General features: G+C 44.5%; 1 protein-coding gene across 1 annotated transcript; it reads left to right on the forward strand.

Annotated features, from left to right (window-relative positions):
* The first annotated feature begins 1,026 nt into the window (after positions 1 to 1,026).
* On the forward strand, positions 1,027 to 6,420 carry LOC116494982 (ovomucoid-like). The gene is made up of 8 exons (XM_032197154.1): positions 1,027 to 1,075; positions 2,060 to 2,079; positions 2,802 to 2,938; positions 3,477 to 3,534; positions 3,826 to 3,962; positions 4,336 to 4,396; positions 5,433 to 5,542; positions 6,036 to 6,420. The coding sequence occupies exons 1-8, from the start codon at positions 1,027 to 1,029 to the stop codon at positions 6,079 to 6,081; spliced, it is 618 nt and encodes a 205-aa protein (XP_032053045.1). The 3' UTR covers positions 6,082 to 6,420.
* The last annotated feature ends 7,242 nt before the right edge of the window (positions 6,421 to 13,662 follow it).

Genomic DNA, 13,662 nt, shown 5'->3' on the forward strand with positions numbered 1-13,662 from the left:
CCACTTGAAAAAAGGTGGTGTGAAGGCTGGACATGCGAGACAGACAGAAAAACTGGGACAGGCTCTATGTTTTTAGTATTACTTTCTGAAATGTCTGTAGAGGGAAAGGATCTACTGTACTTTCAGGCATAGCTGGTGCCCTAATGTAAATAAGTTCCCCAAACTTCAGAGTCGTTTGTTCTTAAGATGGCTTGGCAGAACACTTTGAATCAATTCATTTAACTGTGACTGGGTCTGTAAATAAGTGCTCCCTGCTGATAAGGTTCAAGTGACATTTTTAGTGGTGTTTCACAGAATTTAACCCGCTTTCAAGTCTTCTACTGAGCTCTTCTGTTCCTAGGTGGTGAAACTGCCAAGCTCTTTCCATTATCAAATCAATGTTAAATACCATTAACTTCGCAGGATAGATGTGGTCCTGCCAGCCTCACCTGGCAATACTTAATCAGTTCTGTTGATGGCAAAGCCTTGCTGACCTGTGTTCATACCTAGTGGTGAATATCGAGGAATGCAGAAATTCATGCTGTCCCCTCTGATACGGAGTGGGAAGCAGAGCTTCGTAGCCTGAGCTGCAGACAGGGTGGTCCTGAGCCTCTGTTGCTCCCTGCTGGGAGATGTCACTGCAGAAATGAATGGAAGAACTGCAGCTTGCTCTCCTCAATATTTTGTGCTGCTTAGGTTTCTACTGCAGTCTTAAAGAACTTTTTTTTTTTTTTTTTTTTGATCTAAAAGGCTGTTTGTTTGGTTTTGACCAATGAGAGCATGTGACACTTGTCTCAAGCTATTAACCGAATGTCCAGCCAAAATCAATTGCCTAGGAGATGCAGACCATTACCTGGAGGTCAAGACCTCAATAAATATTACTGGCCTCATTGTACCAGTGACAGATTCAGCTGGTTGCTTCGTGTTACAGCTGAACAGTTTAGACACTGCGTTTGTATATATTTGCTGCCCGCCTTGGAGAGACCATCTCAGGAGCAGAGCACCAGCGGGCAGCCTGTGGACTCAGGCAGTACTTCCACCACGACCATGGCAGGCGTCTTTGTGCTGTTGTCTTTAGTTCTTTGCTGCTTCCCTGGTGAGTAACCCTCAGGGTGTTACAGAGGCTTTGTACCTGAGTGTCCTGGCTATCCCAAAGAGAATAAGGTAGTAGCCATCTAATAGAGGTTCTCCCACAAAGAGCCAGGCTGCCTCCCTGCTCTGGCATCTCACAGGATGCAGGAGTAGATTTTGTGATGGTGTTAAATGCATCACTGTTGTAGCTGGGTGTCTGGAGTTCTGTGCTCCTAACAGGTGTTGTTACACGTTTTTGCACTCTTGGCACTGTTACAGTGCTTCTGCTTGTTGTACAATTACAGAGAGTGGGTAAATGCTTGAAACACGGCTGCAATGAGGTGGTCAGACCTCCAGTGACTAGTCACAAAAATATTGTAATGGTACAGGCAAGTTCTGTATAGAAACCTGGCAGCTTTCCTGCAATGCTTTTGCTGCTAATGGAGAAACAAGAGATGCAAACAAGCCCGAGTCTGATGTTCTCCTTATGTATTTACATCTCATGAAATTACAAAATCAAAGACAAGTGTTATTTTTTTTTAACACTCAGCTTCTTTAGATTGTATATCCCTGACAACAGATGCTGTATATGTTTGCTTATCCTGTATGTGACTATTTGCATTTGCATTTATCTGTATTGATTCAGGTTTCTTTTCAGATATGCAATAGCTGTTTTCTAGGGTCAGAACGGATATGTAAAAAGATAAGGAAGGAAAAGCTATTCTTTTTTCAATTAATAAGTCTACCAATCTCTTTAAAAGAAAAAAAAAAAAAAGAACAAAGCCATTCAAAAACACATTTAATCAGCCAGCAATAAGAAACAATTATACTTATCACCATTTTAAAAAAAAGCCATACATGGTTTACTTACTTCAGGAAACCAGTCAGTGGAAATCATTCAGTTTGGTCCTCTGTGTTGGAATTTTACATCTAGGTTTCCAATTAACTGAGATATTATTGATCACATTGGCTTTGTTTCACTTTTTTTCCTCTGTTCTTTTTTTCCTAGATGCTGCCTTTGGGGTTGAGGTGAGTAGGAGATTTTTTCTTTTTTTTCCCTTCCTTTCTTACTTAATTAGTGTTGCTATAATCAGATCCTTCAGTGTAAAATGTTAAATTATGCTGTTCTGCGCTCTACATCTATGCTGTATGTTAATAATGCAGTAGTAATATAAAATTGTTGGATTAATTCATTTCTGACAAACTCTAAACTAGTCTAAGCTTAAAGCTGGTCATATGTGACTGGTTCTAAACTGATGGCAATAGACTATGGTACCAGAAACAACCCCAAAACAACTTACTGAAAGAACAAAATACTGTGAGACTTTCCAGCTTCCAAACGCCAGGTCTTTAGACTTGTTCCTTTGATTAAAACTGTCCGTGTGTGTTGAGAAAGAAAGAGTATTAATGGAAATGCACTGGAGGGGCCATGAGAACGTGAGAGTGAGGGACCCATGCTCAGCCTGTGCAAAATGATACCTAGAAAGCATAAGAGATCCCTGCTGGTTTATCCCTGTGGGGGGCTGTGTTGCTGTAACCCTCCCTTCCTGCTCCTCCTCCTCCTCCTTCTCTGCATGGAGAGGTCTTGTCAGGAAGGATTTGCCTGTTCCTAGAAAGACACCAACACACGTTTGTGCTGTGGCAGTGAAAAACCCACTGTGGGGAGGTTGGGTCTGGTCACTGCCACATGCAAAATGAGAGATAATCATAAAATGCCTTCTCCATCCTCTTGCTGTGCGTTCCTTTGGCAGGTGGACTGCAGTAGGTTTCCCAACACTACGAATGAGGAAGGCAAAGAGGTGTTGCTCTGCACCAAGGAACTCAGCCCCATTTGTGGCACCGATGGAGTCACGTACAGCAACGAGTGCCTGCTATGTGCCTACAACATGTGCGTACTGCGTAGGGGAGATCATCCTGCAAGCAGACAGCGGTGCTTGGGGCTCCTGGCAGCAACCCCTCCCAACAAACAGTGATCTGTCATGTGTCACTTATGTCAATTCCTTCGGAATGAGCTTGGGTAGCACTGCGTGACACTCCGTTGCCTAGACATCACTTTAGTTACTGTGTCTCTTTTGCTGGTGTAATTTATTCAGGCTTTTCTTCTCCATCTCGAGGATGAGCCAGATGACAGCCCCTAGGGCACATCTCATCCCAGCAAGAAGGAGCAAAAAGATGGAGAGATGATCGACTCTGAACCATCCAAAATGATTCTAAAGGTCTCAGGGTCTTTACGTTCCTGCCAGCCACTCAGTGCCAGCTGGTCAGGGAGGATGGCACTACCTTCTCAAATATGTATATACACAGATAAATTGCAAAGAGTCAGTCCTCCACTCCCTCCCTTGTCTTAGGTACTTATTCCCAGCACCTAGGGTGCACCAAGAAGTCTTTCCTGAACTTCCTAATATTTGTTTTTTTCCCCTCTGCAGAGAATATGGAACCAATATCAGCAAAGACCATGATGGAGAATGCAAGGAAGCTGTCCCTGTAAGTAAAACCAATGGCAAAGCGAGGGGCAGGCTTATCTTCTGTGCAGCCAAAGCTGCATATTGATTTGCCTAATAAATAATTCAAACACCAGATAAGAGCATAAGACATGTCAGAATTTTGTATTGGTCATCCTCAGGTGAACTTTCATCATAATGACACCCCCCAAAAAAGGTTTTTTTCCTGCTGTGGTGACATCCCAGAAGGCCAAATAATGCATGTACTCTCCAGGTCTACTTGCTTCCTGCAAGCAAGCCCTCACCAGTGCTTTGTTGCATGTTCCCTCAACAGGCTGACTGCAGCACATATCCCAACATGACAAATGAGGAAGGCAAAATGACGTTACTCTGCAACAAGATGTTCAGCCCTGTCTGTGGCACTGATGGGGTCACCTACGACAACGAGTGCATGCTGTGTGCCCACAATGTGTGAGTACTGCGGGTGAGAGCTGCCTGGGGAGGCAACCATGAGGCTGGCATGGGATTTCTACTGAGGCCTCTTCTGTGCCCAGTGCCACAGAGCAATAGCATTTCTGTCTTTGAGACCATTGGGTACCATCCTGTGTCTGGGGGGGGGACCCAGGCCAAGCCCCCTGGGGGGTGGCTGAAGGCAGCCTCCCCTGGAGGCCAGCCCTGAGTGTGCTCGGAGGCAGGAGTGCTTCCAGGGCTGGTGTCTCAGGCAGTGTGAGCAGCTGAAGCTGGACATCTCCTGTACCTGTGGCTGATCAGCATTGCTGGGACATGGAGTGTAGCACAGCAGGATGCAGGCAGAGTCCCCTAACATCAATCTTTTTCTTCCTAGAGAGCAAGGGACCAGCGTCGGCAAGAAGTATGATGGCAAATGTAAGAAGGAAGTTGCTACAGTAAGTGTGAGCTGCCTAATGAAGGGTTAGCTTCTGGTCCTACTGATTTCAATGGAAACACAGCCAGTGTTTGTAACAGCATCAGGAGCATCACTTGGGCTTCAGCACAGGGAAGATTTTGCCTTCTGCACATGTAATACACATTAATGTGGATAATGTCAGAAAAAGAAGAGGGTGAATGCACAGGAAAGGATTGGTAAAAGATCATCAGCAGAAATAATCCATCAAGGCAGAACTGAGAGTAAGAACAGAGGGCCATCACTGGGGTCAGACCAGTGGGCCATCAAGCCCATGGTAGCTTGATGTAGAGCTCACTCTTAGGGGCCATAAGGACTGTGTCGGGAGAGAGTAAAAGTAGGGTGAGTAAATACAGGTCTTCCTGAACACTATTCCAACCTCCAGCTATTTTCAGGTGATGGAACTCAGCTAGGTGTGATTTCTGTGCAGTCAGTGAGCCTCAATGTATTTCTCTCCCATGAAATTCTCCAGCCTCTTTCTGTAACCATATACTTTTTTTTTTCTTTTTCTTTTTTTTTTTTTTTTTTTCCCTGTACTACAATGCCCCTCAGCGAGTGCAGTACCCATTTCACAAAGAAACAAAATCCCACTCCCATGGCATCTAGCTAAGTGCTGATATTTTAAGCCTATGGGAGAGATATGGGACCATTATACAGGTATCAGTGCTGTCTCTTCTCCAGACACCAGCGTTTTTCCATTTAATTTCCTGGCCAGGTTGGGAACATGGTGCAATGTGACTGTAAGCACAGCACGTTCAGTGAGTGAGCTGCTGCTGCAGCTTGGAAATGCAGCAGCCAGGCTGTGATATACATCTCTTAAACAGGAAATTATGCTCTATTTTTATATTATTAAATTCTGGCATAGGAGAATCACACCTCAGTCGATATCAGATCGTGCAAGGAAGTTAATTATTTTTAGTTAGATCACTATCGTTAGCACTGCAGCCGCAGTTAGGGGTTCAAGCCCTTCTGCTATCGACTACTTCCCACCCTTTGCATTAAGGCTTCTTGTTCTGCAGGTTAACTGCAGCGGCTACCCTAAACCTGCCTGCACGATGGAATACATGCCTCTCTGTGGCTCCGACAACAAAACGTACGGCAACAAGTGCAACTTCTGCAATGCAGTCGTGTAAGTGCAACAACCGCGGGGCGCGTTCGCGTTGTCGGCTGCCTCCTACAGGCACAAATTTGCACGGTTTCTGCTTTCTTTGCTGACCAGGCATTCGGGGTAGAAAAGAATAGCAGGCTTTGTACCAACCGCTCGTTTGTGTGTGTGTGTGTTTTTTTTTGTTTTTTTTTTTTTTTCGTCAGAGCGTCCAAAGAGCTATGTCTGGTTTATTAGTATGGAGGGTTTGAAGACAATTAACCTGAATGGTGTTTTTCTTGCTTATTGCAAAGAAAATTAAATTTGGAGTTTCGTTACAGTTCCCCCAAATATTTTTCTGAATGGGTTAAATGATTTCACTCATTTCTTCATAATCAAATAGCTAATGAGACTCTGAGTCCCCCAGTTTTTGGCTCGGGGCAGGATCCTAATGTCTTCTCTAGAAACCAAGTGAAAGAACAGATTACAGCACACAGGGCTCCGTGTCTAATCCATTTTTCTCTCTCCTCACTTTCAGGGACAGCAATGGGACTCTCACTTTAAGCCATTTTGGAGAATGCTGAATATCAGTGCTGAGAGAATTTACCACTGGATCCCCACTGGCAAATCCCAGCTAGAGATCTCACCTCAGTTCATCTCGCTCTCTGGGGAACTCAGCTCACTCCTGATTTTCTTTCTCAATAAACTAAATCAGCAACATTTCTTTGTCTTGTTTAATGCTCTGCCTCATGCAACGTTTTCTTCTGATTTGTTGAATGATGATGCCAGGCTGAATATGTTCCATGCTCATAGCTCTGGGATATAACAAGAACAACATCTTGCTCCCCTCACTGTCATAAAAGGCAGAAAATTAAATACAGATGCATAAACCTCAGCTGTGTGACTTTGCACATAAATGATACTCAGACTACATTAGTGTTCAGACCCTTTTAGACAGTTGAAATAGTGCTCTGAACTGGTGAGGCTAGCAGATCTCTACTAAGGTATTTCTAGTGCACTTTCCCCATGCAGGCACCTGCAGCAAAGCAGTTCAGCCTGGTGATGAGCAAGCCCAGAGCTGTTGCCTGGCCTCCTGAGCACAGCCCTTACCTAAAGGCATAGCAAAGCCCGTATTTTTCAGTCATGTGAGTGGGCCATGCCTGTTTTTCTGGGACCTCCAAATGACATGTTTCTAGATTTTCCCCTCATCTTGGAATTTTATTCCACATATTTTAAAATAAATATCTTTTTAAAGCTTGTTTCTACTCCTGTCTGCTTGTCTTCTCTCTTAGTTCTTAATAGCATCGTGATCCTTGTGAGTCCAAGAAGTTTTTGCAGTCCAAGGACAAAGTACACTTCTGGTTTTAAGAGTGTGACCTCTGTCATTGGTGCATTGTCTGTGAAAATTATTTTGCTTTTGTCCTTTGTTTGTGTATTGAATTGGTGGGTTTTTGATCCACACAAGAGAAACATAAATAAATTGGGCATATCCCTTCTAAAGAATAATGTCTCCCTTAAGTGTTCTTTTTCCTTGGCGGAATGAAGTCATTTAAAAAAAAGGATGCTTTGGTGGTAAAACAAAGGATTTATGTTGAGATGGGCAGATGGATGAAGCAGAGATTTCCAGTCTGGATTTTCTGGGATCCAGGCTACAGGCTTTGTTCTGTCATCATCAGGCTATCAGTCTGCTGCTGCAAATCTAAACGATGCTAATGGTTTTTAGGGAAAATAACAATTGTTACTTCTTTGCAGATGCCTGTAAAAGTTTCTCATGTGCTTCTGTAGTCCAAGGACTCCCTTCAGTGTCTGGGACACTCTCTTGCTTGACCTCCCAGTTCACAGTTTCCCTGGATTTACTGCAGTTTAATGATGCTTTATGGGATGAGGCATGAAAATAAAAGACCTTTCTTTCTGGAAGCCATTCATTTCAGATCAACAAAATTTTGCTCGTGAGAAAGCCCTGCGTGTAGCACTGATAACGTGCACATAGAGGAAATCTGTCAGCATTCTCTCTTTAGGTTTGTACAGTTGTTCTTCTGCCCACAGGAATTTTCCATGGTCCTTCAGAAAGCACCTGTCATATATTTCACTTCAAATAATGACACAGAGGGCGTATCTAACATATTTAAACTTCTTGTGATTCCTGTTGATAAAGAAGCATTCTTTATGGCTTACAGCATGGCTTACCTCTGCTAAGCATCATCAAGATTTACCACTCTGACAACAGACCAGGAATGTTATTTCAGAATAAGGGTGGATAAGAGAGATGCGAACGCACGCACACACACACGTATGTGCATGATTACGATCTGAGGGCAGCATTAGGGCTGCATTCACTGAGGAAAAGGTGGACAGACACCCCAGCCACCATGAGGACGGCAGGCGTGGTGGTGCTGCTGGCTCTCGCCCTTTGCTGCTGCCCAGGTGAGTGGCTTTGCTGCCTCCTGCTCTGTGCTTCACTAAGTGCTGGCTGCCTTTAAAAACACAAAAACATCCTCAGACTGGAAGGAGCTTCATTCTACAAGGACTTATTTACTCCTAGAGAGATGGTGTTGAAAAGACTTGACATCAAAGACTATCACTTAGGGGGTAATATTTTAGCAACAGAACTGAGTGGGTAAGAACAACTGTGGGAACAGCTCCGCGCTCGGTGCTAGTTTATGCATAATGAAGGAGGTGACATGTACGTGGTACCACCCGGCGACTCAGACATCCAGTGTTTAACCTCTGAAACATTGCCGAATCACAAATTATTTTCCTGAATGGCAGTGAATGTTTCTTGCAGTCATCCTGAACTGAGGCACAGTTTGAGAGCCTGAGCAGTTGTAGAAGCTTTAGAGGAGTTACACCTCACTAAATACTCCTGTTATTTAAGCAGTATTATGGAAATACATATAAGAAGCTGCCTCCATGTACCTGCCAGCTTTATGGCCCTGTTTTCCTCAATAATGTGCTTGTCTTTGAGTACATATCCTTGTTCATCCTGTGAATCATGGAAAATGACTTTCTCTTTTCTTTCATTTCGTATACCCTTTTCCATCTGGGCTGTAACCCTCCTGAAAAAAATTGCAGTACAGCACCAATGTTGTAAACATCCAATATGGCACAAAATTTTGCCTGAAATTCCTTTTGTCTAAGAGTCACTTGCTAATAACCACTGAATTGAAAGTTGTTTATTCAGGACATGTAGTCAAAGCTTTCAACACTAACAGAAGAGATGAATTGCATTCGTGTCATACTTCAACTTTTTTTTTCTCTTTTCCAGATACTGTTGCACTGAAGGTAAGGGGCAGAGCTGTCTACTTTTCTTCCATCATTTCTTTCCTGAAAGCAGTTTCCATATAAATCATTACTAATCGCATTGTGATCGAGCATTTGAAAATCCTGAGTCATCCAGCTGTCTGAACAATATTTGCCACAGATATTACTGGGTGAAATTGCCATTTTCATCTGATAGTTTCAAAAAAAAAAATAGTGCAGTATTCTGTTGGCATCCAAGTTATTGTCACGGTTACTGCAGCAGCATTTATGATATTTACACAGGCTTTACATCGGTAGAGACTGAAAGGGCACAGCAGGAACAAACCACCCTGTTCCTGCCCTGTCCCTAGGCTTTTTTTTTTTGACATCTGCTGATGGACAGTACTGGGGGAAGCCCAGGGGCGGTGGGGGTGTCTCATAACATCACTCTTCCTACGTATCTGCTGTTGAGGGCATTTTTGTGAACACAACACTGCATCTATCTACAGGGCTACTGCAGTAACTACGTCGTACCCCGCAATTTCTGCACGATGGAGTACATCCCACACTGCGGGTCTGATGGTGTAACATATGCCAACAAATGTTTATTCTGCAATGCATTTCTGTATGTATGAAAATAAATCTCTTCACTAACTAAATGGTGAACCAACTGAGCTTAACCTAACTAATCAGTCTTGGGGACTGGTTGGAGAAGTAAAGTTGTTTTATTTTGTGTTTTCCTGTTCTCCTACTAACAAGAGTATTATTCTTTTTATTTATTTATCTATTTATTTATTTATTGGTGGGAGATTTTACCAAGAATTTCCTTCTTTCAGGTATATAGAAGTAACATAAGTAACATTTAGCACAGATCTTCATTTCCCTGTTAAGTAATTTGCCGAAAAGCTCTCTTGCAGCAAATAAAATCTATTTCCTACAGACTATTTGTTCTTCTTTTAAATTAAGTCTTTATCTTGTCTTTGAATGTTAGCAATAAGAGGAAAGAGCTGGAATAGCTTTGAGAATGTTCAGATTTGGTTAAGTTCCTCTGTGATGTATCCTTTACCAGTGGGGGGGATGAACAGCAGAAGTGCAGATGTTCTGTCTCTAGGGTACTGATTCCTTTCTCTGCAGGAGAAGCCGTCGGACTCTCAGGTTGCTGTACCTTCGAGAGTGCTAACACCTCAACTGTCTCCAGCTCAGACAGGAGACTCCTCCCTGGCAATATTCCCTATGGCAGAGGCTGCCCTAAAACCTCATCCTGAACTTTGAGAGCTCCTGATAAAGCCTGAAATGAAACTCAACCCAATAAAATAAATAAACAAACAACAACCCTTCAGCATTTACGTCTTGTTTTAATAATATGTCTCATGATGTTGTTTTTTTTTTTTTTTTTTTTTTTTTTTTTTATATCTTAAGATGTTTTGTGATTATTTCACTGCAACAGTCCTGGGGTGTGGGTATTAATGGGTAAATTACAGGGAGAGAGAATGCATTGTCTGATCTACAAAGAAATCAGCTCCATCTCCGAAGGCAATGAGTTTCTCTGAGGGCCTTCACCCAGATTTCCTAAAGAGAACCAGAGCTGGGGATGCAACCTGGTGCAATACTCCAGTGGATTTATCCTGCTAAGGGCATCCCAAACAGACACTCGCTGCCTCCCTAGCAGGTGAGGAGAGAGGTGGCAAAGAAGGGCACTTCCCTGCTGCATCTCCCCTGGTGGAAATGGGGCAGCAAACACACCTGCAGGTGGGTGAAGTCTTTTAGCAGTCACTTTCTGTGCCTCCCCGAGCAGCAGGACAGGATGTTTCCCCAGGCAGGGGGCACCTGCCTGCCTGCATTTGTGCTCGTGACACTCATCAGGGTGCGGGTGATGTTCAGAGGACTGCGAGCAGGAGCTTCCGCAGCCCGTTTCGGCACCTCACCCACCACTTAGCTGCTGCCTGTAGGTAATTGCATCAGCTGCCACTTGTAGAGGATCCTTTGAGATTCTTGGGCCTCTGGAAATCTTGGCTGATGAAAGGAAGGGCTCAGAGTCATAGCGTTAATTTATTATTCATTACCAGCGAAGTGCCGGCAGTGCAGCGGGCTGTACAGGCAGCCGTCTCACAGCCAAATAGTTAATGATCTTAAGTGACAACGTGCCACTTTCCAGAGACCAGAGAGAGCGGCTCTCTGGAGGGAGACTATTTATTTCCAGAAGATGTGAGTGTGTGCAACCACTCAGCACCAAGCCCCTTCCTGGGGCTGGGATGTCCCTCCTGGGGGCAGGATGTCTGGGTGTGGGGAGGCATTTCGGGATCAAGGGCAATGCTGAGGACCGTGACAAAGTGTGGTGGCAGTGCTGGGGGTGTGTGTGGCAGGCACTGTGCTCCTGCTTGTCCCCTCTGCTGTGCAAGGCAGTCAGGTAAGAGATCATCAGCCTCATTGCTTGTCGTCCTTCCCAGGGAGCAGCAGAGAGGAGGAGGAGGAAGATGAAGATGAAGATGAAGAGGGCCCCCGAGAAGCTATGCTTCCTCAGTGCCAAGTGGAGCTCCCAGCTGCTCTCTGGATCCCAGTGGTCTTCAGAGAGCATCTTCCAGGGGCCATGCCCACTAAGAAGGAAAACCTAGGCAATTGAGGGGAAACTGTGAGCAGAAATTAACGGGGACAAATCCTCCACCCTGACATGGAGCTCCAGCATGCAGCACTTCTGAGGAGTTGGCAGGGGGCAGAGCAGGACCCCAGCATCATCCCTGTCCTTCCGCACCACGGGCAGCTCTGCAGGACGACAAGCAAGATGAGACTCTTCCATGAGCACTGTTGAAAATGATTTTTTTGTTGCTGCTCAATAAAATCCTGCCACAACAACACAATATCCTCTCACCATTACTAATCTAACTCTCCCTCCAGGAAATTCAAGGCAGGAAACATTGTCTGCCTGCAGAGGTGTTTTATGGTACAATTCTTTGAGTGGTACCTCAGCCCTCTGTGCCATTATTTGATGTTTGTGAATTTAGGAAATGCCATTCAATTACCCTAGAAACTGATTAACACGTTGCATTTAGTTATTTGGTTCTGCTCTATTTTATATCAACACTTCTCTTTTAGTGTATTATCCTACTTGTTACTGACCAAAACACACCTCAGGCCAGTCTAGACCTCGCTCATAATGCAGTTTTTCTGCAAGGCTTCATCAGCATAAACGGTTTCTTACTATGTTATTCCTCAGTGTGGGGAAAAATAAAATGTTTTGAAAGAAAATTGCTTGGTGATGCTGTCTGGGGGTTGGCTGTGTCAGAGCTGCTGCAGCGAGACCGAGCTGGGACGCACTGAGGGATTTGGATGCGAGGGGCTGGATCCTCAGCACCCTGCTGTAAGTGTGCGGCTCCCAGACAGACAAATTATTCCAGACACCCTTCCTGCCTGTGATATCATCTGTGCTTAAACGGCAGGAGATATGCAGGCAGCAATCAGATAGCTGAGCTGCGAGGAGAAATATTACAAGAGTGCGGCTGAGAGCAGGGGCTTTGCTTGCTCCAAAATTGAATTCCCGTCCTCATAGGAGATGTAGTCCTGCCCCCGTGTGCACAGCTCCGGTAATAGCACTCTGTTTTGGTACATCCTGCGTGGGGCACAGCAGCAGTGGGTGCGATCACTGCGCTTTACATTCGGCCTGCAGCAGTTCTGCATTTGGGACTGCAGAGCGCTCGCCTCCACACATCCAGCTTTTTTTTTTTTTTTCTCTTTATCTTTTTTTTTTTTTTCCCCAAATTGAAAAATATTATTTCTTTTTGTAGACAAGTGAAGCCTGTGACAGGTTTTAAATTGAAGTGGGGAAATTTAATGAAGCTTTTTTTTCAGGTCATGGTAGATTATGGACTTGTTTGCAGTAGGGAATCTCAAGACCAGAGGAAAAGATTCCTGGGAAATATCACTGTTATGGGATGACATCATTTTGTACTAGAAGTTGGGTAGAATTTACAGAATTGTTGGAAATTTACCGTAACACAAGGGGATGCATCACATAACTACCAGTGTTTAACCCATTCATGTGGCCACAACCTTCTTTAATAACCTTTACCCTCTAAGAACTTGAAATAGCAGGAAGTGTTTTATTTAACCTTTTCTGTGGGTCTCATATCTCATATATAGGAAAAAAAAAGAGCCTAAAAATAATCCTATACTCAAACTCACTTTATTGAACCCACCATCACGGAACTTGCATATCCCACAGGGATTTTGACAGGTGACTTCACTCTCCTCTTCCCATTTGCAACATGTGTATGACATTTCCCGAAGCTCCCTCCTCCAAATGTATTGAGACAGTTGTTTTTCACTGTTCCTAATGCCTGTGTCACCCCATCTGCTGCTCGGCAATTACTTCTGTCCCATTCCCTTCTGTTTCTTATTAATCGAGCTCCTTGTGCAATCCCATGTCACACCTCGCCTCGCAGCTCCTGCTGCCCTGCCCTGGCTGCTGCCAATTAGCTCCCATCCTTTCTCATCGACCCTGTAGCAAGACTCTGTCCTCGCACAGATCACTGGAGGAAGAGGGGACAGGAGCAGTTCCAGCACTGTCCTATCTGCCTACCCAGACGCTCAGAAGCAGCAAGGGGGTCTCCCAGGTGGAGCTTGTTAGTCAAAGGGCAGGTGCTGGCACACAAGAGAATGACACCATTCCCCGCCATATAAAAAAGCCCTGAGAGGTCAGCAGGGTTTCTTGCTTCAGGCTGAAGGAAGAGGAAACCAGAGGAGCAGCATGGTTTTTGGTAATTTGGGCTTTCAGACCTAGACGTGGTGCAGGGTCTGGGGTTGTAGGGCTGAAGAGCTGATGGACTGTGTTCCTGCAGCCTCACCAAGCACTGCAGAGCCAGCAGGTGCTATCTCCTATGATGGCTGGTACGGATTCTGAGGAAACATTTTCAGCTTAGGCATTCTTTTCC

Source organism: Aythya fuligula, chromosome 14 (assembly GCF_009819795.1).
Source record: "Aythya fuligula isolate bAytFul2 chromosome 14, bAytFul2.pri, whole genome shotgun sequence".
NCBI classification, from domain to species: domain Eukaryota; kingdom Metazoa; phylum Chordata; class Aves; order Anseriformes; family Anatidae; genus Aythya; species Aythya fuligula.

What these genes read in the sequence shown, in the direction of transcription:
- LOC116494982 (XM_032197154.1), top strand. Translation starts at nt 1,027, where the DNA reads ATGGCAGGCGTCTTTGTGCTGTTGTCTTTAGTTCTTTGCTGCTTCCCT. An exon ending in AGTTCTTTGCTGCTTCCCTG is followed by an intron (nt 1,076 to 2,059) that starts GTGAGTAACCCT and finishes TTTTTTTCCTAG; the next exon opens with ATGCTGCCTTTGGGGTTGAG. An exon ending in ATGCTGTGTGCCCACAATGT is followed by an intron (nt 3,963 to 4,335) that starts GTGAGTACTGCG and finishes TTTTCTTCCTAG; the next exon opens with AGAGCAAGGGACCAGCGTCG.